The sequence below is a fragment of the Eptatretus burgeri genome, chromosome 2 (genome assembly GCF_056783735.1).
Source record: "Eptatretus burgeri isolate ZD-2024b chromosome 2, Ebu_testis_v1, whole genome shotgun sequence".
In the NCBI taxonomy this organism is placed as follows: domain Eukaryota; kingdom Metazoa; phylum Chordata; class Myxini; order Myxiniformes; family Myxinidae; genus Eptatretus; species Eptatretus burgeri.
This window is the reverse complement of record NC_140962.1, coordinates 65,094,276-65,121,639: the sequence shown is the minus strand read 5'-3', so window position 1 is coordinate 65,121,639 and position 27,364 is coordinate 65,094,276. Positions and strand designations below refer to the sequence as shown.

The following is a 27,364-nucleotide window of genomic DNA, read 5'->3' as shown; positions in this document are numbered from 1 at the left end:
AGAGTGTGTTGAGAAGGTGGATGGAGTACTTTGAGGAGCTGATGAATGAAGAAAATGAGAGAGAGAGAAGGTTGGAAGAGGTGGAGATAGTGAATCTGGAAGTGGGGTGGATCAGTAAGGATGAAGTGAGGACTGCTATGAAGAAGATGAAAAGTGGAAAGGCGGTTGGCCCAGATGGTATACCAGTGGAGGCATGGAAGTGCTTAGGAGAGATGGCAGTGGGGTTGTTAACCAGATTGTTTAATAAAGTCTTGGAAAGTGAGAGGATGCCGGAGGAGTGGAGATTAAGTGTGCTGGTTCCGATTTTCAAGAATAAGGGTGATGTGCAGAGCTGTGAAAATTACAGAGGGATAAAGTTGTTAAGCCATACCATGAAGTTGTGGGAAAGAGTAGTGGAAGCTCGGTTGAGAGGAGAGGTGATGATCTGTGAGCAGCAATATGGGTTTATGCCAGGAAAGAGCACCACTGATGCGATGTTTGCTTTGAGAATGTTGATGGAGAAGTATAGGGAAGGCCAGAAAGAGTTACATTGTGTGTTTGTGGATTTAGAGAAAGCTTATGATAGTGTGCCAAGAGAGGAGTTGTGGCATTGTATGAGGAAGTCGGGAGTGGTGGAGAAGTATGTGAGGATCGTGCAGGATATGTATGAGGACAGTGTGACAGCGGTGAGGTGTGCGGTAGGAATGACGGACCGGTTTAAGGTTAAAGTGGGATTGCACCAAGGATCGACTCTGAGCCCTTTCCTGTTTGCAATGGTGATGGACAGGTTGACGGATGAGATCAGACTGGAGTCTCCATGGACCATGATGTTCGCGGATGACATCATGATCTGTAGGGAGAGTAGGGAGCAGGCTGAATCGAGCCTTGAGAGGTGGAGGTACGCACTGGAGAGAAGGGGAATGTTAGTCAGTAGGAGTAAGACGGAGTACATGTGCGTAAATGAGAGGGAGGGTGGTGGTATAGTGCAGTTGCAAAGAGTTGAGGTGGGGAAGGTGGATTGGTTTAAATACTTGGGATCAACTGTCCAAAGTAACGGAGAGTGTGGGAGAGAAGTGAAAAAGAGAGTGCAGGCAGGATGGAGTGGGTGGAGAAGAGTTGCAGGAGTGATTTGTGACAGAAGGGTAGCTGCAAGAGTGAAGGGGAAAGTATACAAGACGGTAGTGAGACCAGCCTTGTTGTATGGTTTGGAGGCGGTGGCGCTTAACAAAGACAGGAAGCAGAGCTGGAGGTGGCAGAGTTAAAGATGCTGCGATTCTCGTTGGGAGTGACGAGGATGGATAGGATAAGAAATGAGTATATTAGAGGGACAGCGCAGGTAGGACGGTTTGGAGACAAAGTGAGAGAGGCGAGATTGAGATGGTTTGGACATGTGCACAGGAGGGAAACGGAGTATATCGGGAGAAGGATGTTGAAGATGGAGCCGCCAGGCAGGAGGAGAAGAGGAAGGCCAAAGAAGAGGTTCATGGATGCGGTGAGGGCGGACATGCGGGTGGTTGGAGTGTCAATGGAAGATGTGGAGGATAGAGCGAAATGGAGACAGTTGGTCCGCTGTGGCGACCCCTTAACGGGAGCAAGCCGAAAGAGGAAGAAGAAGAAGAAGATATATATATAGATATATATATATATATATATATATATATATATATATATATATATATATATATATATATATATATATATATATATATATATATATATATATATATATATATATATATATATATATACCTTGATCACCAACTGTAAGAAGTTCAGCCCCCCCAGCTTACTGCTCACTTCCACTCCACCCTCTTGGTGCCGTTCTAGTTACTATTTACTTTTATCTGTGGAGCTTGTTCCCTTCTTCATTACAATATCACTTCCCTTCAGTGATTCATGATGTCAGTGAACTGTCATCTCATGTTGCATTCCATTCCTCTCCATGATATTTCCTATCCCCTTTAACTCTCCCCACACCCACCCATGCCCCACCATCAGCTACATCCTTACCTGCAGATTAGTCTTTCATTCTCCTATTTTCTCCCATTTTTCTTTTGTTCATTCATCCATCTGCTTGTTTGCGTTCGGTTGTTTACCCTCAACCCCAATGTCATATGTTGCCCTTTATTCGCTGTCATCTTCCATGAGCAGAGATGTTGTGTGCTAGTGTATAACAAATTGGAACAAATCTGACATCTATGAAAAGCCCAATTTTACATTTTTGAAAACAACTCACCAGGTCCATATATGGAGATGTTGCTCCAATGCATTTGGATGCTGAACACCAACGACAGCTCATTGAGTTAGGGGAACAGTGGTGGTTGTGAGGAGTGTAAGAGGTTGATCCTTTTGGAGATCGTGTTGTTGTTGCACCCCTCACTGTCGTTTCAGAACTCTCAAAGTCAAACGTAGTCGTTCCTGAGGTAGGTGAGCCTCTCGAAGATTTCCTCAGCTTGAGCTCTGTCATATATTTGTCTGAGATTTCCAGAAATCGGACTGCATCATCATATTTCATGTCATCAAAGTTAATAGTGGCTGAGATGAGCTTGTCACCTGTCGGGTGATGAAATGACAGCCGTTAGGACAGATATTTTTCCCCCCTTTTTGAGGATGTTTCTTCGGCAATCATGAGCTCATAAACTAAAAAGTGATGTCACATTTGTTTCACATCTAATAGTGTCTTGTCTAAAATCACAGAGGAATTCATTGATAGTGCATTAGCTGCTCAATGGTGCATTTTGTCGTTCACATAAAAAATGTAAGGTTAAAAATGTCAAAATACCACAAATTTACATAAAAAAAAACTTTCTGTGTCAAACTTGTACATACATCATGTGGAGGACGCAGACCATTTTTTTTTGCATAAATTACAGTGACATTAGTAGACGATGGAATAACACATGTGGTGTAGAGGGGTGTGTTCAGTTACCAAGTTTCTTGAAGAGCGCTCGCCAAGTGGCTTAAGCACTTAAGCAAGCACTCCATTCAAAACCATTTTTAAGGAACGGCTGGCTTGGCAAGCGCTAGCTAGCTGCTTGGTAACTGAACACACCCAAGGATTTAAACCTACGGGTCCCGTCCATCATGATCCTGGTGTTCAGATGGGAATGCAAGTAAGGTTTTGAGTGTAATTACATCGTCATATTAGATCTTACCTTCAGAAAGATGGAGATTCTTTGCCACTGGTGAGTCCTTTTGGACATTCTTTATGTATATTCCTCTTTTTTCACCACCTTCGATCTGTATATCATCCGTCAAAGGTTTGTGGTCCTTCTCCAAAAATACTTCCACCTCTTCCTCCATCACAACGTTTGATTGTTTTGAACCTAGATGCACTTTTCAATGTGCTTTGCATAAATAGAAAGTACAAGCCATTATTATTGCTCACCGACACCGAAATTAACCTTTTAATTACACTTCAGCAACAAATGATCATGTAAGGTGATGAAGTTAAACTACTACCGTCAAAAATCGATGCAGAAATCGACGAGCTTCAACATGTATATGAAAATAAGGGCATGTGGTCAACTGGACATCTGCAGAAAAAGGCAAAGCAATTACACATTGCAATTAAACCTCAACATTATTTGGGGTCACCATTCATTTTGCATATGCAGGTAAAGGGGCTGTAAAAGGGGAGTGTGTGTGTGTGTGTGTGTGTGTGTGTGTGTGTGTGTGTGTGTGTGTGTGTGTGTGTGTGTGTGTGTGTGTGTGTGTGTGTGTGTCGTTGGTTGTTAACTCCCCATATGCAGTTTTCAAAATGTACTTTTTCATCTTTATGTACTCCTCCAACACAACTTTCCTTTTCTCTCCTATCCCCTATTTGTCTAATTTGTCTCGATTGTAATTTTTCTCAACTCAGGCTGTCACCACTTCCTTTCCATGCTTACTTAATAAATAGATGGTCTTGTGCTAAAAGGAAGGGACCAGAGAATGTTCGAAGGGAGGATATGAGAAAAATGGCTGAGAAAGAGTGCAAGTAAGAGGAGGGCAGGGAAGGAGGATTAAAATAAAACAAATGGAATGGAAGAGGGCTAAAACTCCATTTCCACATACATATTATGTAGTCGGGCTCTTGATTAGATTTTCGGTTTAGGATTGCAATAAAGTTGTTGTTTTGGGGCTGCAATAAAGTTTCTATGGTCTCAGGTCAATGCTCCTCAAGTCTCAGTGATGCACATGATCATCCAGGAAGTTGAAACCTTTTGATTTTAATCAGTTATGTCTTGGATTCATTCTGCTTTATGGTACGGTACTGTATTATAAAAGTTTATATGAAAAGTTTATATAATTTATTCTCATGTTGTTGTTTTTTCTGGATCTAAAGCTCGTAGAGGAGCTGTCACACAAATCATGCAAACATGTGCAGAGACACCAGAAAACACTGGACTTGACCTTCGACAAACACAGCCGGCGACCTTGGGGGAGGTAATGCAACTTCTAGTTGCACTCCTGGTGCTGATGACACCTCTGTCTGTCTGTTTTTTTTGAAAATATTCATATTCATCATATGTCGGTCTGTCTCGTTTCTTTGTTTGTCTGAGTGCGATAACCCACGAACGCTTTCAGCTATCTTCGTCAAACTTTATCAGAGGATTCTTAAGGACAAAAGTGAGGCTATCAATATTTTTGACTGTATATGTCAAAGGTAGAGGTGACGGTGATGTCATTTGCATGATTTTCGTCATAACTGTCAGGCTACCACCTGACACCTTGTTCATTTGTTTGTGTGTGGATATCTCAAAAAGTTGTAGACAGATTCAGATGAAATTTGGTGGGGGCGGTTGGTTGCTTGTGCGACGAGCATAAACTGATTAGATTTTGGTTGAGATCCGAATCCAGATTTGACTACTAGAATTTTAAAAGTGATTCTTCACCATTGAGAGATAGGGCCAAAAACGATGTAGTACTGTGTCGCATGATATTTCAAAAATGTATTGGGCCCGACATGTTCTAGTGGATCAGGCTTTACATAGCAGAGGTATGCGCTCTACCGAGTGCCCTTCTTGTTAATTAATTCATTGTCAAATTTAAAAATACTCAAAGACCAAACAAAAAATAAATATCAAACATAATAAAGTATCACTCTGCCAAGATCATGTGGGTACCAGGCCTGGATTCCTATTTGTTTCAATTTTTGATATTTTGATACTTAGTTTTGCCTTTTCCATTGCCATACAAAACCTTATTGTCGATATTACAGGAAGCTGAACTGAACAAATCATTTTTGTGGAATCACATATTGTCTCCATTTTGCCTAATATTTAAAACCAGTGGATACACCTGCATGCCAAGGAAGGGTGATGGGATGGAATGCCATTTGATAGGATGGGAGGGCCTCAGAACAAGAGCAACGAGAACAATCCTGTGACGAAGGGAATAAATTGAGACAATTGACCTATTACAATTGATCTTGAAGCACCACCCACTGCAAAGCTGTGATATTATCCAGCAGAGTGAATGCTTTGACAAAAGTCTACTTTTGACTGGGCTGAGCTGGGCTGGATAGTTTATAGAGGTATGCGCACTTGCCACTGAGCTGTCTAGCCTGGGTTGGAACCTCAACCTACATACAAACTGTTATCCTGGTGTGTTTCAGGTCTTGGCATCAATGTGTGTGCCTTCCATCAGGAGGATGTTAAGCTGGAGCACCCACCCATCAGCCAGCATTGTTGGTGCATGTTAAAGATCCAATGATCACAAAGAGCAAGTGAGTTATTGTCATACCATCAACAAATTACAAATTCCTGCCCTGAGTGACTGCTGGGAAGGCAAAAACCAACCACCTGCCTAAACCCTTGCCAAGAGGTGCATGCTTTTGCAGTCAATAATGCTCTGTAAAGGGTTTCATACATTAATCTTTCTGTTGCATCTACTGTATAAATATATACAAAGGAGGAGGGGTCATCCAAATCAGAAAATCAATCATGCTTATAAATGATGAAGATATCGGTTTAATCAAACTTAACCTGTTCGCATGACATAGATATGATTTAGACCTTGTCAAACCGAGGCAAGTACCCTTGCCTAGAATCTATGGGACGAACAGGCTTTAGTTTTCCGACACATGACGTGCTGTGAGGTTTTTCTATGGCCAGCCAGTCCGTGTCAACTCGGTGTTTGGATTTCCAAACTTACAGGACCAACTCCTCCTTATACTGGAAGGTGGAGGTTGGGGGGGGGCTCTGTGTGTGTGTGTCTGTGTGTGTGTGGGGGGGGAGTGGGGGTGTAAATAACCCTGGCAATGCTCTGGTAAGGAGTCCTGGTGAAAGATTCCGTGGAGAGACTGGGAGAGACAGCGCAAGCTCCTCACTTTCCAGATTCTCAGCTCATGAAACTCGTGATTGACCTCGCTGACAAGTATTTACTCAAACTCATGATTGACCTCCTCACCCATGAGGTTCCCAGCTCTCAAGTTAACTTTCTCCTTCAAAACTCAGTTGAAAATCTCTCCCATGATGTCATCAATTTCACCCATTGATTGCCTGGTTTGAGCACACCATCAATTGGTCTGATTTAAATGAGACGTGTGGTATTCGCCTCAAGGACCTTGAGTTACAGCTGAGGCCAGTGAGGAGACAAGGCCTGCTAAACAATGTCAGTGCAGACATAAATTTGCTCATAATAGCGACATCTACTCGAACATGCAAATCTTGAGATATATATATATATATATATATATATATATATATATATATATATATATATATATATATATATATATATATATATATATATATAACTAATCAACACTTTTCGATATGGACTTTCGATATGAATTTCGATATGGATTTTTGGGTGTTTGGATATGGACACCCAGCAGGATTAAAAACAAAACCTGTCACAGGGCGGAGGAGCTCCTTGTGAGCCAACGGCCATCCATATCTAGTGCCCAACTGTGTCTGTGGACGTCCTCCTGCAGTTGGGTTACTTTTTATTAGGAGGTTGGTGGCAGGATTTGCACTCCGGCCACCGTAAAACCCTTCATTCCGCAAAACGCAAAAACGCAAAAAATCTGAAAACCCACTCCGTGGGAGTACCTCCTGTGCAGCTTCCCTTCGTTGGGCAGCTCACCGGATGACGGGATTGAGGCAAAGCCTTCGGGACCCCCAATCGTTGATGATAGGAGAGAAACCGCGGAGTAACATCCCTGGGTCAGATTACGGGAGAGTGTGTCGGAGCGGTGCTGAGGTGTCGTCCACCAGAGGGCGGTCTCCTTGGGTTAACCTGTGGCGGTCCCTTTGGGTGGGTGCCTGGAATGTCCTATCCCTAAGAGAGGATGATCACCTGTCTCTGTTATCATCTGAGTTCAAGCGTTTGGACATCGGGATTGCAGCTCTCTCTGAGTTTCGGAGACTGGATTGCGGCAAGATAATGGTGGGTGGTTACACCTACTAGTGGTCTGGTCGCTCTGATGGTTACCATACCCAAGGAGTTGCTGTAGCTGTGTCCAATAAGCTGACCCCAATGATAATTGAGGTAACACCGGTCAACGAGCGTATCATGAGATTAAGGATTCGTCACTCCTTAGGTGTCATTTCCCTGGTCTCTGTTTATGCTCCGACTGAGGCGAGTGATCTCACCATGAAGGATGCATTCTACGCCACGCTCGAGTCTGTGGTCGATCAGTGCCCCAGACGAGATACACTTCTTGTCTTGAGGGATTTCAATGCATCGACTGGAACTGATAGGGATGGTTATGAGACATGTGTTGGTCCCCATGGGTCAGAAACTATGAAACAGAATAGCACTAAGTTCCTTGACTTTGCAAGAAGTCATGGACTTTGGGTGGCTGGTTCATGGTTTTAGCACCTACAAGCTCATCGCTGGACTTGGTATTCCAACGCTGGCGGTGTGGCAAAGGAGATTGACCATGTCCTCATTGACGGTCGCTGGAGGATGATCCAGAACTGCAGGATCTACCGGAGTGCTCAGTTCCTCAATACTGACCACAGGCTTGTTGTAGCAACTCTAAAGCTGCACCTTAAATCCTGGAGAATGGTACCATCCCAGCCGAGGCTGGATGTTGGCAAGCTCAGGGATGAGAGAGTAGTTGAGGAGTTTGCGAACAAGCTGAGTGGACACTTGGGGGGTCTGGGTGCTTTGGGGGGTCCTGAAGAGTTGTGGAGTGCCTTAAGGACCACCGTCCTTGATGTTGCCGGTGGATGCCTTGGAGCTCACCGCAGGGCAAAGAAGAATTTTGTCTCTCAAGTGACACTCGATACCATTGACCAGAGTCGCAGGGCCAGGCTGAATGGCAGAGCTGAGCTGTTCAGGGAGCTGAGGCATAAAACTGTGCGTGCACTGAGGGTGGACAAAGAGGCCTATGTGCGAGGAATCTGTGAGGGGGTAGAGCATCACCTGTGGACAGGTGATTGTCGTCCCGCTTACAGGGGAATTCGCGCATTGTGTTCATCCAAGCCCATCCCTCGGAGCACTGCAGTTCGAGCAGATAGTGGTAGGCTCTTGACAGAGGAGTCTGAAGTGAAGGCCCGCTGGGCCGGTTACTTTGAGCGGTTGTACCAGGCTGATCCCCCAGCTGTCGAGTTGGACGTCAAGGGTGTTACAATCCCTGTTGCTGACCCTCTAATCAACTGTGGTCCACCTTCGCTTGTGGAAACACGGGCTGCGGTGAACCAGTTGAAACGGGGCAAAGCTCCAGGGATCTGTGGCATCCATGCTGAACTTCTCAAGGCTGGTGGAAATGCTGCACTAGTGTCGTTGCATGCAGTTTTTTGCTCTGCCTGGAACACAGGCATCATCCCAACTGACTGGAAGAGGGGCCTTGTTGTCCCTCTCTGGAAAGGGAAGGGTGATCGCCAAGACTGCAACAACTACCGAGGGGTGATGCTGCTCTCAGTGCCCGGCAAGGTCTTTGCTCGGATAATTCTTGATAGGGTTCGCCACCATCTGCTTGAGCACCAGCGTCCAGAGCAGTCAGGCTTTACACCAAAGAAGTCAACGATTGACCGTATCCTTGCCCTTCGTGTCCTCACCGAACGCAGACGAGAGTTTCGGCAGGGGCTGCTTGCAGCCTATGTTGATCTCTGTAAAGCGTTCGATTCAGTGAATCGGGATGTCCTCTGGAGGATTCTTGGTCTTCGTGGGGTGCCACCAAAACTGATCGATCTGATGTCTGAAATCTACTCTGGTATTGAGAGTGCTGTGAAGTGTGGTGGTACCATCTCTGACTTATTTCCAGTTGTTACTGGAGTTCGTCAGGGGTGTGTACTGGCCCCCACACTTTTCAGCACTTGTATGGACTGGATTTTAGGGAGGATGTCGGAGAGATCAAGCTGTGGTTCATCGTTTGGGAATGTCAAGATCTCGGACCTTGATTTTGCAGATGATGCAGTTATCTTTGCGGAGACTTTAGATATCCTTTTGGGGGCCCTCGAGGTGCTGAAAGAGGAGTCGGAGCCGCTGGGATTACGGGTTTCTTGGGTCAAAACTAAGATCCAGGCTTTCGCTGACATCTTGGATGCTGCTGTCCTGTCTGTGTCTGTTTGTGGTGAGGATGTTGAGGTCGTGCAGAGATTCACTTACCTTGGCAGTGATATTCATGTCTCTGCTGGCTGTGAGTCAGAGGTCAATAGACGTCTGGGCCGGGCCTGGGGAGTTATGGATTCACTGGGTCATGGGGTGTGGCGCTGCCGGTACCTGTGCGGGAGGACGAAAGTCCAAGTCTTCAGGTCCTTGGTACTTCGAGTCTTGCTCTATGGATGCGAGACTTGGACTCTGACCAAGGATCTGAGACGGAGACTTAATTCCTTTGGTACCAGGTCTCTTCGGAGAATCCTTGGCTATCGCTGGTCGGATTTTGTGTCCAATGAGCGGTTGCTGAGAGAGACTCGGATGAGATTTGTTACCTGCATTGTCCTTGAGCGTCAGTTGCGGCTGTATGGACATGTGGCTCGTTTTCCTGAGGCTGATCCTGCTCACCGGATTCTCTCAGCGAGGGAGTCTCATGAGTGGAGGAGGCCAGTGGGCCGACCACACGCCTCGTGGTTGCAGCAGGTTGACCATCATCTCAAGGAGATGGGGATGGGCCTGTCATCTGCCTGGGGGATGGCTAGACGGAGGCCCCTGGAGTACCGGCGGAAAGTGGACGCAGCGACGCGCTGTTCTGGCACATGCTCCCATACCTGACCCTGAACACTTTTCCCCGAAGAGTCCATTTTTCTTACAACACTATAGTCATGTCAAAAGTCATGTTGCACACATTGGTGCTTTTACCTGTGACGTGTCGCAGGTTGACAAGAGTTTGCATGGTTGTTGTTGCTGCTGTTGTTGTGGTTCTTGTTGGGGGATCGATTTTTTAAATGTGCACCCATTGTTCGGAAAGCTGCCGGACCACATCCACATCGGTCGCTTGACTCCACCCACCATGACACCCAGACAAAATAATATGGCCGCCATCTTGGTTTTCTGGTGGATCTAAGATATCAGGCCTGGAGGCCTCTGCTGGTGATACACTGCTCGGGTTTGTTGCATTAGATTTCCATTGGCTTTGTTTGGGTCGAGTGTGACTCACGATGATGGACCCCAAAAAAATCTAATCATATGTCGAATAAAAATTATTAGTAAGGTTTAGTCAAGCCCTTCAGCATGCATGGTACATGCCTCCCTAAATCTATTCCTGTGGAAATTTTGTGGAACATTCTCCGATTTCCATCAGCTTTGTTTCTCGCCGATGCGGTCCGCATGAGTCTTTTGTTATCTCTTCCACAACTGAGTAAAATGTGCTTCACTTATGATTAAAACTGCACCACCACTTGGCGAAAGTCGTCTGCTCAATTTACGTGTTCTTTTTGATAGTTTTCCCAATCAACTTTTGTGTAAAAAAATTTGTTCTCTGTAAAATAAATGGAGAGTAAACTAAAAGCGTGAACGAGAGGCTACCACATCTGCCCGCAATTTGCATACACATAGGGGCCATTCAACAATTGCATAATCCTCTGCTGGAGGGGTTGAAGGTGTATGGCCAAAAGTTACGGGTATGTTGGGGGCCTTGTGTTTCATGAAGAGGTTGGTCTGCATCTGGTCGTCGGTTTCTGAGAAGATTTTTAATTGAACTACCTGAATTTGAGGTGAAACCTCCCTTTTCAATCTCTTGTAGGGGGTGGATCCAGATGGGGAGCACAACCTCATCATGAGACCTTGCTGTCTTGAGACTTCTTCTTCTTCTTCTTCTTCTTCTTCTTCTTCTTCTTCTTCTTCTTCTTCTTCTTCTTCTCATTTCGGCTGCTCCCGTTAGGGGTCGCCACAGCGGATCATCCGTATGATCCGCATAGTGATTTGGCACATGTTTTACGCCGGATGCCCTTCCTGACACAACCCTGGTCGCCTCCTTGCTGTCCTGAGACATCATCCCAAATTTGGTCCATGTCGGTCAAGTAGTTTGTGAGATGTTTTAGTCAAATGGTAATGGACGGATGGATGGCCGGACATTGGGACCCATGCTTTGAGCTTATTTTGGAGAAATAACTTGAAAACGAAATTAAAATAAATTGTGGGAAATTGCAGCATGTGGTACTGTATTTCGTTTTTATCACAGGTTGTGATCACAGTGCAGTCATTCTTGTTTTCATATGCAAAGCAGGAGTAAAAGGAAGGTAAACATAGCAAGTTATGCATCATTGTTTTTTGACGACTTGATTTTTTTAACAACAATTTTTTTTTTAATAGCTACTGTTGACCCTCATTTCAGAGAATGTATCAGTTTTGAAATGATGACAAAACAATGTGCCTTTGACCACAATTATTCCCATATTAATTGCAGTGAAGTTGTAATTAATAACAAAAAGACAGTTTGAAGCATCATGGAAAAAAGTGAAAAACCCCTTGTGTTGTAAATGTCCAACCCCCCCCCCCCAACCCACCACACACCTTTCCAGTATTCCCCATCTATCTTAGCAACACAATGTGGCAAAACAAGCTTTGTCAGTTGCATTGTGCATGACATTCAGTTTACAGGTGGCGCTTCAAACAATCGCAATTTATTATGCTTCTCATTAATTATTGATGCAGTATACTTTAGAAAGCTGTTCCCACCTTCAAACCGTCACCTATTAAGAAGTGCACAAACAATGTTTGGATTTCCACATGTTATTACTCTAAGAAAATCCATTTTAGCTCATATTACCAAATTGTATCGTCATTTGTTTGTATTGTTATTTCCAACTTGATTGTTCTTCTCTTCAGTTGTTTCAAAACTTGCTGTTTTCTCTTTTGTAAATGAACAATGCACAAGTATCACATGAACTATTTTTTCCAGCAATGAAAATTATAAATACTTGTGACTTTTACAGATATTTAGCCTTTTAAACATGCTTGTGCTTGTGCAACATGGGTAAGTTTAATTGTGAAGCTTTGTGGTAAAGTAGTTTTCATTATTCATGTTATTTTTGTAAGGATTGGTGAGCATAGTTAACCTGACAGTGTACTGGTAATATTACTGAGTTTTCATCAAAAGTTCAGGTTCGAGTTCAAAGTTCAAAAGAATGGTGCAGAAGAACACAATATTACTTTTTAGCTGTGCAGTCTGGATTGGATTGCTAATCTGATGATAAACTGCAGTGTTGGTGCATCACAGGCAGGGTGTTGCAACACAAACTGTACTGTCCTTAGAATGCATGTTATTTGGTGGGAAGGGAAGGGAGGGGAAGGCAGCATGATGCGAAGGGGGGAGAGCAAGGATGAAGTGAGGAGCTACAGCGATGCCTCACCACACATCGCTAGACACTCCGGGAGGGAGGTGGGAGTGAGGAGGATGGGGAAGAGAGTAGGGAGGGAAAGTGAGAGAGGAGGGAGAGGGAGCAAGGAGGGGTAGGGGATGGAGGAAGGTTGGGGGAAGGGAAGGCAGCATGAGGGGAAGGGAAGGGAAAACAGCATGAGGGGTAGGGGAAGGGAGGCAGCTTGAGGGGAAGTGAGGGCAGTATGAGGGGAGGGGAAGGGAAGGTAGCATGTGGGAGGGGTAGGCAGTGTTGGGGAGGAGGAGGGAAGACAGCGTGAGGTGAAGGTAAAGCAGCGTGTGGGGAAGGGAAGCCAGTGTGAGGGGAGGGGAAGGTAGATTAAGTGAAGGGAAGGCAGTGTTAGAGGAAGGGCAAGCAGCATGAGGGGAAAGGAAGGCAGCAAGAGGGGAGGGGAAGGGAAAGCACCATAAGGGGAGGAGAATGGAAAGCAGCATGAGGGGAAGGTAAGGCACTGTACTGGGGCATTACCGGGGCAAAATACTTTCAATTGTCAATTGCGAAAGCAAATTTGTTGCTGCTGGAGACATTGGTTTCTTTGAATCTGCATTCTCAACCATCATTAATAGTATAGGTACTCTGGTGTTTGGTTCATAAATGTTTCAGCATATTGGTGTTTTACAGTGAAGAACAAGGTCTGTTGAACAAAGTGAGCATGCAACTTTCGGAATGTCTTCTTTCACCTTCCTGAAATAATTCCAAACTGCACTCCTGGACCTTTTGAACAACATGTTGTCAAAACTTTATCAGTCGATGTATTGCCTACCCATCCATCAGCAAAGCAATCAGCATGCTTTACCGGCCAACTCAATGTCTTGGTATTCATTGAAAAGGAACATGCCCTTGCGGTGTGTTTAGTTTGCAAATGATTTGCTTTTGCTGCTACATTGCAAACAGGATGCCCCAGGGGTGTGGTCCTTTTCAATTAATACATTGCCAGGCCATGTGTAACCAGAACATGCCCAATAGGAACAAAAAAAAATTTCCCCGAAAAAAACGCTTGTTTCTCGGAAGTAGGAAATATGTGGAATCGATGTCCATTCCTGTTCACTACTCGATTCCTTTCAATTCCATGGTTGGAATTGAGTACTTTTGAATTCATTCCACCCACCAAGCAAACACTCCAACGAAACAGTTGATAAGGAACGGCTGGCTGCCTTGACAAGCGATTAATGATCAGTTATAACAAACACCACCCGGAGACACCCAGAATGTCAAACAATGTGCGAATTGGACAAATGAACACGTTTTTTTTTTAGCAGTCAGAACTGCTGCAAAGGTTAATTCCGTGGTTGAAATTTTTTTAACTTTGCTCAGGTTAACAGATTCCAGAGGTTATTGCATGTGTAGAAATGAAATAAAGGCAGAATCACTAGCGTTTGTGGGCATTTATAAGCATTCTGATGTATCCAGTGATTCGTATGTATGAAGATCAGGCATTCGATAATATAAGTGAGGAAAGTGAGAAAAAAAATTGAGCGCTTTATTGTTATGAAACAGTTGTGGCCTGTTCCAAGTTAAGGCATTGTTGATCAGGCCAAACAAAATGACAAATTGAGATCCCAGCTAGGGAGAGTGGGCTGACCAAGGATGAAGCCTTGATAAAGGATAACTCAATAAGGCTGTTAATGATCTTCAAAAAGGGGTGTTTAAATGAACCGAAATACAAAGCTTTTATTCAGGCACTCCCTTGGCAGTCCCTTGGTATGCATGCAACGTTTCAGGCCATTAGGTTTCATTGTTTTGGAGTTATGGAGGAGACATAGACATACAAACACACTGATATATATATATATATATATATATATATATATATATATATATATATATATATATATATATATATATATATATATATATATATATATATATATATATATATATATATCACCATTTAATCATACACATCATACACACATATGATGCATTCACACCTTACATGATTTCCATGCTTTGATTTCACACCGACACGATTCATGAGTCGGATTTACAGAACCTTCGTTGAGGCCCTGTCACACCTTGACGATTTAGCCAGCGTATGCCTGACGTATGAAAAATTTGGCTAAAACGCTGGCACACGTTGAATACATTATGGGTAAGTTTGTATACGTTAAGAGCACTCTGGCATACGTCGTAGTACGCTGGCAGACGTCGTAGTATGCTGGCATACGTCATAGTACGCTGGCATACGTCGTAGTACGCCGAGCTGTTAGACAAATTTTCCATGCTTGAAATTTTTCGACATATGCCAGCGTATGACTCACACGTTCCGCATAATGCTGGCCATGAGTTGTAGGCACGTTATGCGATCGTTGAGACATGTCGACAAACGTTACTTGTAAGTTACTCATAAGTCGAAACACGTCGAGGTAATGTTTAGCGTCAGTGTTCCAGACTCCCTGGTTTTTTTTTTATCCTTCGGTATGACGGTGATGTTGACACTTCAATTTCTAGTGCGGTTATAATATAATATAATTAAAAGGCTGCCGCTCAACAATTTAAATCATAACCGCACTAGAAATAGAAGTGTCAACATCACCGTCGTACTGAAGATAAAAAAACAAACCATAAAAAAAAAACAGGGTGTCTGGAACACTGACGCTAACCATTACCTCGATGTGTTTCGACTTATGAGTAACTTACAAGTAACGTGTGTAGACGTGTGTCAACGATCGCATAGCGTGCCTACAACTTATGCCAGTGTATGCAGAACGTGTGTCATATGCCGAGTACATCGAGAAATTTTCAACATGCTGAAAATTTGTCAACGTACTCGGCGTACTACGACGTATGCCAGCGTGCTCTTAACGTATACAAAACTTACCCATAACGTATTCGACGTGTTCGGCTTGGTTCGGCAAATTTTTCATCCGTCGGCATACGCTAGCTAAAACGTCAAGGTGTGACAGCGGCTTCACACTTCGATGTCTAGTGCGGTTATGATTTGAATCGTCGAGCCGCAGCCTATGAATAGCCTACGCCACGTGATCGTCGGCGATACGGTGCCATGCGCTATGCATAAGTTACACTATCGTTGGGCATAGGTTGTGAATGCCGACAACACGCTCAGCATTCGTTGGTATAAGTTATCTATATGTGATTGAAACGTTCTGTGTACGTTACTAATACATTATGCATACGTCCAACACGTTATGAATATGTCCAAAAATGGGAAAAAATAGTTCAGCGTACGCCAGCGTTTTGTATACATTTTGATACCTTGCCATACGCTGGCTAAAATGTCAAGGTGTGACAGCCATTTTAAAGGCGTCAACATATTTCTATGAAATAAGAGAATTGGGAAAATCGCTTATTTTGCTCTGATGAAGGGCTAATGCTTGAAATGTCAGATTCACCTAATCTTGCACAGGGCATAATCATACTCATCAACTCGAAGTTCATCAACAGTTTATTTTTTTTTAAACATCATTGAAGGCGAATAACTCACTGTGAACCATTGCCATTGTCATTTTTATTTGAACACACCCATAACATCCACACCAAAATCAATACATGCAATTGGTCGGCCATGATCGGCAGGTGCAAAAATTCTAAACATGTGCATATATTTATGTTATAGCTTGCTTTGTTTGAGAGAGTTGGTACGTAAAGCAATCAAATCCTCCACTCTTTGTTGTTTGGAATGTACTCTGCTTAAAATTAACAAGCCAATAACACTGAGGCTGTTTTAACACAGAACATATTCTGTTTCTTGGAATGAATTTTAATTGAAAGGAATCGAAAATTTCTTGTAATTTTTTTGTGGAATAAATGAACAAACCTAAAACAAATGCCATTTTTAACTGGCTGTGCCATTTGGCAACACAATATATAACATGAAGCTTTAGTAAAATTGTCTTTTTGTGAGAGAGTTTAGGAAATAACATATTTACTTAGAAGTGCCTAAAGTTTCTAACTTTAATTGTGCAGTGTGAAAAGGGAACAAAAAAGTTAATTAAAAATTCAACATGCTGAAATTCCCACAATTCCAATCTCCATTCCCACATATCACGCTCCTACCAAACTCTTCCAGCCTCCTCCACCCCCATCCCCATTCCTCCATCCTCCTTCCTACAATTGCTTTACTCAATCTCAATTCTCTCGATTCTCCTCCACAACTCTTTCTAATGTACCGAGAATGTAAACGGCCTCTTTGTCAAGAATATCTTTGACAATTGGTTGTGACAATGTTTGGAGTAAGATAAGCAGCTTAGTAAAGGTATTTTGGTGAAACTATCCACATAAACAACTTTATCTGCCTCTGGTGTTTATTCCCTTACGTTGTTGCAACAGAGTCGAGTGACAAACACTCTGATGGTTCCCAATGTGCAAACATGATTACATGTTCAGGAAATATGCTGCACGAAGGGCATTGTCCAAAACATTTGCTTTCCCTAAACTCTCCGACACCAATGTATTGTGAAAAGTGTAAGATTAAACAGCAATGCTGACAATGTATGATCAAAGCAAAATCTTGACAATGGAGACATCTTCACAACTTAAACAATCGTGTGTGTGTGTGTGTGTGTGTGTGTGTGTGTGTGTGTGTGTGTGTGTGTGTGTGTGTGTGTGTGTGTGTGTGTGTGTAGAAACAAAGCTTTTCACTTGATTGTGGCAATGTGTGTGAGTTTAATCTGAATTTAGCAATACATCAGCAGGTAACAACAATGGGCTAGACCTAGTTAGTTTATTGTCAATGTTCTTTGCAAGTTCTCTCTTCTTTTTCTTGTTTTGCAAGTAAAAATAACGATACTTAAGACAGTGCCATAAATATGAAAGGCATGCTTATTGCAGCCTTGGATATGCTTGTAATAAAGCCAATGTAATGACATATTGAGAAAAGGAAGGAGACTTGGCTGAGAGATGAAGTAAAAAAGCTTCAGTCATTGACTTATTTGCCAGTGAACAAATTCAAATCACAATGAGAAAGTTTTTTGGCAAACTATGGAAGATCATGAAGAAGCCAGGAAGTCGCATGGAATCAATGGTAATTTCATTTGCTATTGCCATTGTATTACAACATCAGAACTCAGAGAAATAATGAAGGGTTGATTTTCAAAAGTTAAAAAAAACAAAATAACCTCCAGCAGGGCATGCTTCATCCAGGTTTAATGAATGAACAATAGCAGGAAATGCAAGGATATATAGAATGGGGTAAGGCACATTTGACAATCAACCTCTGTCACGTCCCCTTCCGAACATTAAAGAACAATTTGATGGGAATGCACATTAGGGGTGCATGGGGGAGGTGCGGGAAGGGAAGTCCAAGCTGAAGGTAAATGAAAGCACATGTTGGAGGAAAGTGAAGTGAAGTTAAGAAGCCACCATTTATATTCCATGTCATTTGAGCAGTAGAGGAAAGTTTGGTCAAAAAAAAAAATAATGAATGCCAAAAGCAACTATGTAAGGTATCCTTGGATTGGTTGAAATACAAATTGCTGATGATGATTGTTCTCGATTGTTACATGTTTATTTATATTAAAAAAATAAAAACCTTAAAAGAGCAATGTGTACATTATTTGAGCAGTTATATTTTCAGATACAGCATGCACACATGTTGGTGAAATTTTAACATCAGTTTAAATTTTCCATTGGAGCAAAAAGAGAAAATAATTTATGAACAGCAAACTTTGGATACGTAACAACTCAGACTATGTGGAATACAATGGTACATCTAAAATAAATTTAGGAGAATTCTGCGAAATTATCCTGTATCATATTTCCCTCCCTAAATACAAGAATATGTGCATTAGTCTTCCCCACTACACAACACAAGGACCTATTTGATTAGCAGCATGATAGTGAGGGATAGCTATTATTGTGTGAAACACAGAGACCAGCTCAAGCATATGCAAACTGGCACAAATATATATGCACTTTGAATTGCCTACTCACCCCAGTAACCTATATCTCTTTTAACAACCTCTAAGTTATTGCCAAATTTCTTTCTAAACCGATCAAATATCGATAATCCCTTCATGACATCTATTTGACAAACTAACTGCTATCACGTAAAATATCATCTGTTTCATCTCAGCTTTTATTTTTCTTCATACTGTGACTCCTTGTCCTATCCTCTTCTACCAATTGAATAAAAAAAATACTTGCCTCTACTCTCCGTCAATCCTCTTGAACATCTTGAAACTTCTGGAACATCCACCTATAATAAAAGATAAACACAAATGTAATAGATGATGACACATGATGTCAAACAAACATATTTACAGTCGATCCTTGACTTTATGAAGTAATGGAGAATTAAAGAGTTTACAAAAATCAAAACTTTAAAATAGAATTTAATTTTTAGAAAATCGAACTTAATAAAATTCACAGCAAGGATTACACTGGGTCGTTTGTCTTTGCCTTCCCAACATTATACAGGGTGGGAATTTATAATTTGTTCTGGTGATAACTCACCTACTCTTAGCAAAGGACACTGCAAGGTATTTCACGTCAACTAACTGACGTTATCAGATGGAACACCCAACTTAAAGGCCCGGTCACACCTTGACGTTTTAGCCAGCGATGGCAATGTATTAAAATGTATGTAAAACGCTGGCTTACGTTGAACTTTTGATTTTTTTTTTTTAAGATTCGGACGTATTCATAACGAGTTGGTCGTATGCATAACATATTAGTAATGGACACAGAACGTTTCGTTGTGTTATAGATAACTTATACCAACGAATGCTGAACCTGTTGTTGGCCTACACAACTGATGCCCAACGATAGTCTAACTTCGGCATAGCGTGTTGCACGCATCGCCGACGATGTCGTGACGTAGCCTATTAAAAGGCTGACGCACAACGATTCGAATCATAACTGCCGTAGAAATGGAAGTGACAACATCGCGGTCACACCTTGGCGATCTTGCCAGCGTATGCCGACCTAAGAAAAATGTGTCTAAAACGTTGGGGCACGTCAAATACGGTATGAGTAAGTTTGGTATACGTGAGTAGAACACTAAAGTACGCTATCATACGTCGTAGTAAGTAGAGTACGTCAAGAAATTTTAAACATGTTCAAAATTTTACGACGTACTCGGCGTATGACACACGTTCCGCATGCGATGGGGATAAGTTTTACACACGATATGTGGATGCTTACACACGTCCACAAAGGCTACTTATAAGCTACTCATAAGTCGAAACACGTCGCGGTAATGTCTTTTTTACGCGAAACTTATTTCTAACTTATGTTTGACGTGCTTTGAACCAATTCTTTACGTAGTCCCAACACACATCGACGTATGTAGACGTATTCCAATGACGTCTTCCGGTCGACAAATAAAAAAAAATGAACGTGTTTCTAGCTTACAACTGCCATATAAAGACGTGTTCCCAGCGGTTTTGGGAATTGGTATATAAAAATGGTGCTCATAAAAGGGGAACCCAACAGTGTTTTCGAGTCCTTTTTGAGTCAATGTCCATGTCAGCAGTAACAGTATCAGTATCAGTATCAGTATTAGTATTAGTATTAGTAGTAGTTTGTTCATGTTGGCAGTAGTAGGTGAGTGTGAGGGGGAGGGTGTGGGTTATGATGGATCGTCCTTGCGTTTAACGATTTAATGATTTAAATGATAAACTCAACGATTTAAATGGCTGCATCTCCACTATTGAAAGTAGACGCTTGCGCTCAACAATTGGATTTTTTTTATACTCAACGACTTTTAAACGGTACCACTCAGCCATTTTCATTGTTTACAATGAACGATTTAAATTGCTGTCACTCGCTTTTGTTTTTTGACGCTGGCGCTCGGAAATTTTAATTGTTTCTATTGAACGTGATAAATCGCTCAAACCCCACTATTGAAAGTAGACGCTTGCGCTCAACAATTGGATTTTTTTTTACACTCAACGACTTTTAAACGGTACCACTCAACCATTTTCATTGTTTACAATGAACGATTTAAATTGCTGTCACTTGCCTTTGTTTTTTGACGCTGGGGTTTGGAAATTTGAAGCGTTTCTTCTGAACGTGTTAAAACGCTCAAACTCGACTATTTTAAATAGACGCTGCCGATGGACAATTGGAATCATAGCCAAGCTAGACATCGAGGTGTGAACATCCTCGTCATGCCGAAGAAAAGTTTGAAGAATGCTGCAAATAAGTGTCCTGGCCGTGGCCGTGGACGCTGACGCAAGGACGATCCATTATACCGACGTCTTTCAGCCTATGAGTAACTTAAAAGTAACGTCTGTCGATGTGTGGCAATGATCGCGTAACGTGCCAACAACACGTTAATCATAGGTTAGAAATAAGTTTCGGGTACGCTAAACATTACCTCGGCGTGTCTCAACTTATGATTAACTTACAAGTAGCATGTGTTGACGTCTGTCAACGATCGCAGACCGTGCATACAACTTGTGGCCAGCTTAGCGGAACGTGTGAGTCATACGCCGGCATACGTCGTGAAATTTCAAGCATGAAAAAATTTGAGGACAACCGAAAAGTACAACGTTTAAAGCCAACGTACAACGACGTATGGCAGTGTTTTTCAGCGTGCTCTCAATGTTATCAAAACTTACCCATAACGTATTCAACGTGTGCCAGCGTTTTAGAAAAAAACTTCAAAAATCGGCATACGTTGGCTAAAACGTCAGGGTGTGACCGGGCCTTAACATCCATTCAAGGGACAGCACATTTTGTAATGGAGCGCACTGTCTGTGAAGACAGTCTGTGAAGACGGTCTGTGAAGACGGTCTGTGAAGACGGTCTGTGAAGACGGTCTGTGAAGACGGTCTGTGAAGACAGTCTATAGTCGGGTTGGAAATAAAGCCCACATGAGACATATAGAGATCAACAAGATCGAGAATTGCTTTGCAATACATGCCCCCTACCGATGTCAGGTCAGGTATGGGAGCATGTGCCAGAACAACGCATCGCTGCGTCCACTTTCCGCCGGTACGCCAGGGGCCTCCGTCTGGCCATCCCCCAGGCAGATGCCAGGCCCATCCCCATTTCCTTGAGATGTTGGTCAACCTGCTGCAACCATGAGGCACGTGATCGACCCACTGGCCTCCTCCACTCATGAGACTCCCTCACTGAGAGAATCTGGTGAGCAGGATCAGCGTCAGGAAAACGAGCCACATGTCCATACAGCCGCAACTGACGCTCACGGACTATGCAGGTAACAAATCTCATCCGAGTCTCTCTCAGCAACCGCTCATTGGACACAAAATCTGACCAGCGATAGCCAAGGATTCTCCGAAAAGACCTGGTACTAAAGGAATTAAGTCTCCGTCTCAGATTATTGGTCAGAGTCCAAGTCTCGCATCCATAGAGCAAGACTGGAAGTACCAAGGACCTGAAGACTCGGACTTTCGTCCTCCCGCACTGGTACCAGCAAGCACCACACCCCATGATCCAGTGAATCCATGACTCCCCTCCCCAGGCCCGACCCAGATGTCTATTGACCTCTGACTCACAGCCAGCAGAGACATGAATATCACTGCCAAGGTAAGTGAATCTATCCACGACCTCAACATCCTCCCCACAAACAGACACAGACAGGACAGCAGCATCCAAGATGTCACCGAAAGCCTGGATCTTAGTTTTGACCCAAGAAACCCGTAACCCCAGTGGCTCCGACTCCTCATTCAGCACCTCGAGGGCCCCCAAAAGGATATCTAAAGTCTCCGCAAAGATGACTGCATCATCTGCAAAATCAAGGTCCGAGATCTTGACATTGCCAAACGATGCACCGCAACTTGATCTCTCCGACATCCTTCCTAAAATCCAGTCCATACAAGTGCTGAAAAGTGTGGGGGCCAGTACACACCCCTGACGAACTCCAGTAACAACTGTAAATAAGTCAGAGATGGTACCACCACACTTCACAGCACTCTCAGTATCAGAGTAGAATTCAGACATCAGATCGATCAGTTTTGGTGGCACCCCACGAAGACCAAGAATCCTCCAGAGGACATCCCGATTCACTGAATCGAACACTTTACAGAGATCAACATAGGCTGCAAGCAGCCCCTGCCGAAACTCTCGCCTGCGTTCGGTGAGGACACAAAGAGCAAGGATACGGTCAATCATTGACTTCTTTGGTGTAAAGCCTGACTGCTCTGGACACTGGTGCTCAAGCAGATGGTGGCGAACCCTATCAAGAATTATCCGAGCAAAGACCTTGCCCTGCACTGAGAGCAGCGTCACCCCTTGGTCGTTGTTGCAGTCTTGGCGATCACCCTTCCCTTTCCAGAGAGGAACAACAAGGCCCCTCTTCCAATCAATTGGGATGATGCCTGTGTTCCAGGCAGAGCACAAAACTGCATGCAACGACACGAGTGCAGCATTTTCACCAGCCTTGAGAAGTTCAGCATGGATGCCACAGATCCCTCGAGCTTTTCGCCGTTTCAACTGGTTCACCGCAGCCCGTGTTTCCACAAGCGAAGGTGGACCACAATCGATTTGAGGGTCAGCAACAGGGATTGTAACACCCTTGACGTCCAACTCGACAGCTGGGGGATCAGCCTGGTACAACCGCTCAAAGTAACCGGCCCAGCGGGCCTTCACTTCAGACTCCTCTGTCAAGAGCCTACCACTCTCTGCTCTAACTGCAGTACTCCGAGGGATGGGCTTGGAAGAACGCAATGCGCGAATTCCCCTGTAAGCGGGATGAGAATCACCTGTCCACAGGTGATGCTCTACCCCCTCACAGATTCCTCGCACATAGGCCTCTTTGTCCACCCTCAGTGCACGTACAGTTTTACGCCTCAGCTCCCTGAACAGCTCAGCTCTGCCATTCAGCCTGGCCCTGCGACTCTGGTCAATGGTATCCAATGTCCCTTGAGAGACAAAATTCTTCATTGCCCTGCGGTGAGTTCCAAGACATCCACTGGCAACATCAAGGACGGTGGTCTTGAAGGCACTCCACAACTCTTCAGGACCCCCCAAAGCACCCAGACCCCCCAAGTGTCCACTCAGCCTGTTCGCAAACTCCTCAGCTACTCTCTCATCCCTGAGCTTGCCAACATCCAGCCTAGGCTGGGATGGTACCATTCTCCAGGATTTAAGGTGCAGCTTTAGAGTTGCTACAACAAGCCTGTGGTCAGTTTTGAGGAACTGAGCACTCCGGTAGACCCTGCAGCCCTGGATCATCCTCCAACGACCGTCAATGAGGACATGGTCAATCTCCTTTGCCACATCGCCAGCGTTGGAATACCAAGTCCAGCGATGAGCTTGTGGGCGCTGAAACCATGAACCAGCCACCCAAAGTCTATGACTTCTTGCAAAGTCAAGGAACTTAGTGCTATTCTGGTTCATAGTTCCTGACCCCTGGGGACCAACACACACCTCATAACCATCCCTATCAGTTCCAGTCGATGCATTGAAATCCCCCAACACTAGAAGTGTATCTCATCTGGGGCACTGATCAACCACAGACTCGAGCGTGGCGTAGAATGCATCCTTCACGGTGAGATCACTCGCCTCAGTCGGAGCATAAACATAGACCAGGGAAATGACACCTAAGGAGTGACGAATCCTTAATCTCATAATACGCTCGTTGACCGGTGTTACCTCAATTATCATTGGGGTCAGCTTATTGGACACAGCTACAGCAACTCCTTGGGTATGGTAACCATCAGAGCGACCAGACCAATAGTAGGTGTAACCACCCACCATTATCTCGCCGCAATCCAGTCTCCGAACCTCAGAGAGAGCTGCAATCCCGATGTCCAAATGCTTGAGCTCAGATGATAACAGAGACAGGTGATCATCCTCTCTTAGGGATAGGACATTCCAGGTACCCACCCGAAGGGACCGCCTCAGGTTAATCCAAGGAGACCGCCGATGTGATATGTTCAGGTTAACCTACCGATGTGATATGTTCTAAGTCCAAAAAAGGCATAACTGAAAAATTGACGAAACAGCCTGAAAGTCGATGTTGTTCTCTAACTTATCATAATAAAGCCACGTACCAAGTTTCAGTTGATTATGTTGAGGGGTATGGGGGAAAAAAATCTGGATAACCACAGGTGGGATGGACAGACAGACAGATGGACAGACAGACAGATGGACAGACAGACAGATGGACAGACAGACAGATGGACAGACAGACAGATGGACAGACAGATGTACAGCAAACCTATAGTCCTCCTCCGGTGAAACAGGTAGGGGACTAATAAGGAGGTGCCATCTTCTCAGATTTCAACTGGGGTGTATAAATTAATATTTTAATTAGTTCACTGTACACATCAAAAGGGAACATGTGGTGATTGTGCGATGCACAACAGGTTAATTAACACCGATTGAACAGTTATGCTCAATCGGTGTTAATTAATCAGAATTCAATCACTGGGTTAATCATTATGTTAATCAGTGTTCAATCAATGTTCATTCAATCAATATTAATCAATCAGTGTTAATAACTGTTCGATCAGTGTTCATTAACACTGATTTAACATAAATATCACTTTGCCATCGACGACAGGTCGGTGGTTTCTCTGTCTTCTTCTGCCTAATTTCTGGTCTTGTATCCTCTGCCCTCTCCGTGATATCTCCCCCCCCTCCTCCCACCTCCATGTATCTGCAGGACACACATGGTTCACCAGCAACCCCCTCCTTGTGAAGCTACCAAAATCCAGAAACATTGCTCACCTCCACTCATTTATTCCTCTTCTTTCTCTGCCTGTAGAACCACCTTCCATACTCTTTTCAATCTCCTTCTTCCCTCCAGGTCTTCAAGACAGCTGTTCGCTACCATCTCAAGTCATCCCCCATCCAAAGCCATGATTTTTTCTACACCTGTTAAACCATGCCCACCCCTCCCAAAATTTTGCTTATGTATCCATCTTGTTCACTCCTTGCTTTCTCCCTTCGCAATGTTGTGTCCTGATCTGTTATGTGTCCTAGCTCTTCCACAATCCTAGACCATGTACATATATATATATATATATATATATATATATATATATATATATATATATATATATATATATATATATATATATATATATATATATTTTTTAAAAATTGACTATTTGATAAGCTTGTTATCCTACGTTTGTCTGTGTCTTCATTTATCAAATTGTCTGTATTAATCCACCAAACTCCAGTGCCATCTTAGCTCCTCATTCAACCATCTTAGTTGAACAATCGATTTTATTTTGAACAGTGAGCACAGTTCGCTATGTTTTTCAGACATCCTGGAATTGATTGACAGTGAATTTGCTATGTTAATTATGTTGTTACTGATGATCAGAATGTAAGCCAGAGTTAATATGGTAAGAATATGACAGTGAGAGGAAGATGTTATTGTGCTAAACAGATACAGTTGAAAGTTCACACAGTAATGTTATGTGCTTTGGGGTGAGCATTGGGTTCATGAGGGGGTTGCTTGGACCCACCACTCGACCTCCGACCCTGACGCCACAATCCACGGATAACTCTGTGGCCAAGGGGTTGCTAAGCAACCATGGATGCTGGTTGAGGCAATTAAATCCAGCAGCGTCCTTGCACCCACAATTGTGTTACCTTACTCTATGAGTTAATTACTCCAACTGGGGAACCACACTCTCGAATCCACACCATGTCTACTTATTACTCATGGTCGAGCAAAACCATGGGTGGGAGTCGGCTACGTGATGGAGAGAAATGATTTGGTACAACATCCCATCTATTTATTCCATACATGCTATGCCGAACCAATAAAGGAAAATGACAACCGGGCAGGTTTGGAAAGTCTATATTATAGTTTCACGGAAAAGGCACGTATTTACAGACAACAATCAATTATGTACAGAAACTATTTAGTGTCACAAATAAAGAAATTAACCCTTAACACGTAAAAGCCCCTTAAACAATCTTACTTACGCTAGAACACAAGATAGGTGCACCACAATCATCCGGGAAAAGTAGACAGGAAGAAGAAGATAGAGGCAGTGTGAGGCTTAGGTGCAGCCTCTTTCTTACCCAGCACAAACAGGTGGGCTTGCTCGAATCCCAAAATGTAGGGAAGGGAAGGAAGGAAGGTGGTGTGTGTTTGTTATATGCAAGGAGATGTGCAGCGTATATGGCATAAGCTTAGAGGCTTCGAGTCTGGAATAAATCCAAAAAGATTCAAGAGTTCAGGTCTGTTCTTTATACAGGTAAGTTTAAACTACAGAGGAGTTAATCTATTTGAGACCATGGATTAATAGTATTGAGTGAGTTTGTGTGAACATGGTCTGACGCAACTCACTATCTGAGGATGCTGTCGATGGAAATTATGATGGCAACAGTAAGCACATGATCCTCAGGATACAAACTAGTTTACTACCTGATGACTGTATTGAATATTTTCATGTCAATGCCAAAAATTTACCACAAACATAATTACTGGGAATGATGTCACACAATTTACTATGGACTCGCCGGGAGGCGACGATGGTTCGCGGGCATTATTGAACAATGCCACGATAGGTACAATTGAGTTAGTGGAAGCTTTTGAGGAAGCCCTACCATAAAAACCTATCACTTCTGTCAAAATTGACCAAAACAAATTGGATTTTTTAAATGTTGTACTTATGGACATTATGCACAGCTTCTAGGAAATGAAATTGCGAGAAAAAAAAACGAGAAAATAAATAAATAAATAAAAAGTTCAAGTGGGCGTGGCTCCGCCCACAAGGGGCGTGGGATGCCCC

The 27,364-nt window shown here is 43.4% G+C and overlaps 1 protein-coding gene across 1 annotated transcript in view; it reads right to left on the bottom strand.

Moving 5' to 3' along the window:
• Positions 1–27,364, bottom strand: part of LOC147032199 (neuroblast differentiation-associated protein AHNAK-like) — a 124,692-nt gene that overhangs the window by 46,360 nt on the left and 50,968 nt on the right. Inside the window, exons 2-5 of the mRNA XM_085869582.1 lie at positions 18,840–18,891; positions 3,442–3,515; positions 3,135–3,326; positions 2,216–2,532 (exon numbers count right to left, since the gene is read on the bottom strand). Coding sequence (XP_085725708.1) covers positions 2,216–2,532; positions 3,135–3,282 — 465 coding nt within the window. The 5' untranslated portion in view covers positions 3,283–3,326; positions 3,442–3,515; positions 18,840–18,891. The remainder of the gene's footprint in view (positions 1–2,215; positions 2,533–3,134; positions 3,327–3,441; positions 3,516–18,839; positions 18,892–27,364) is intronic.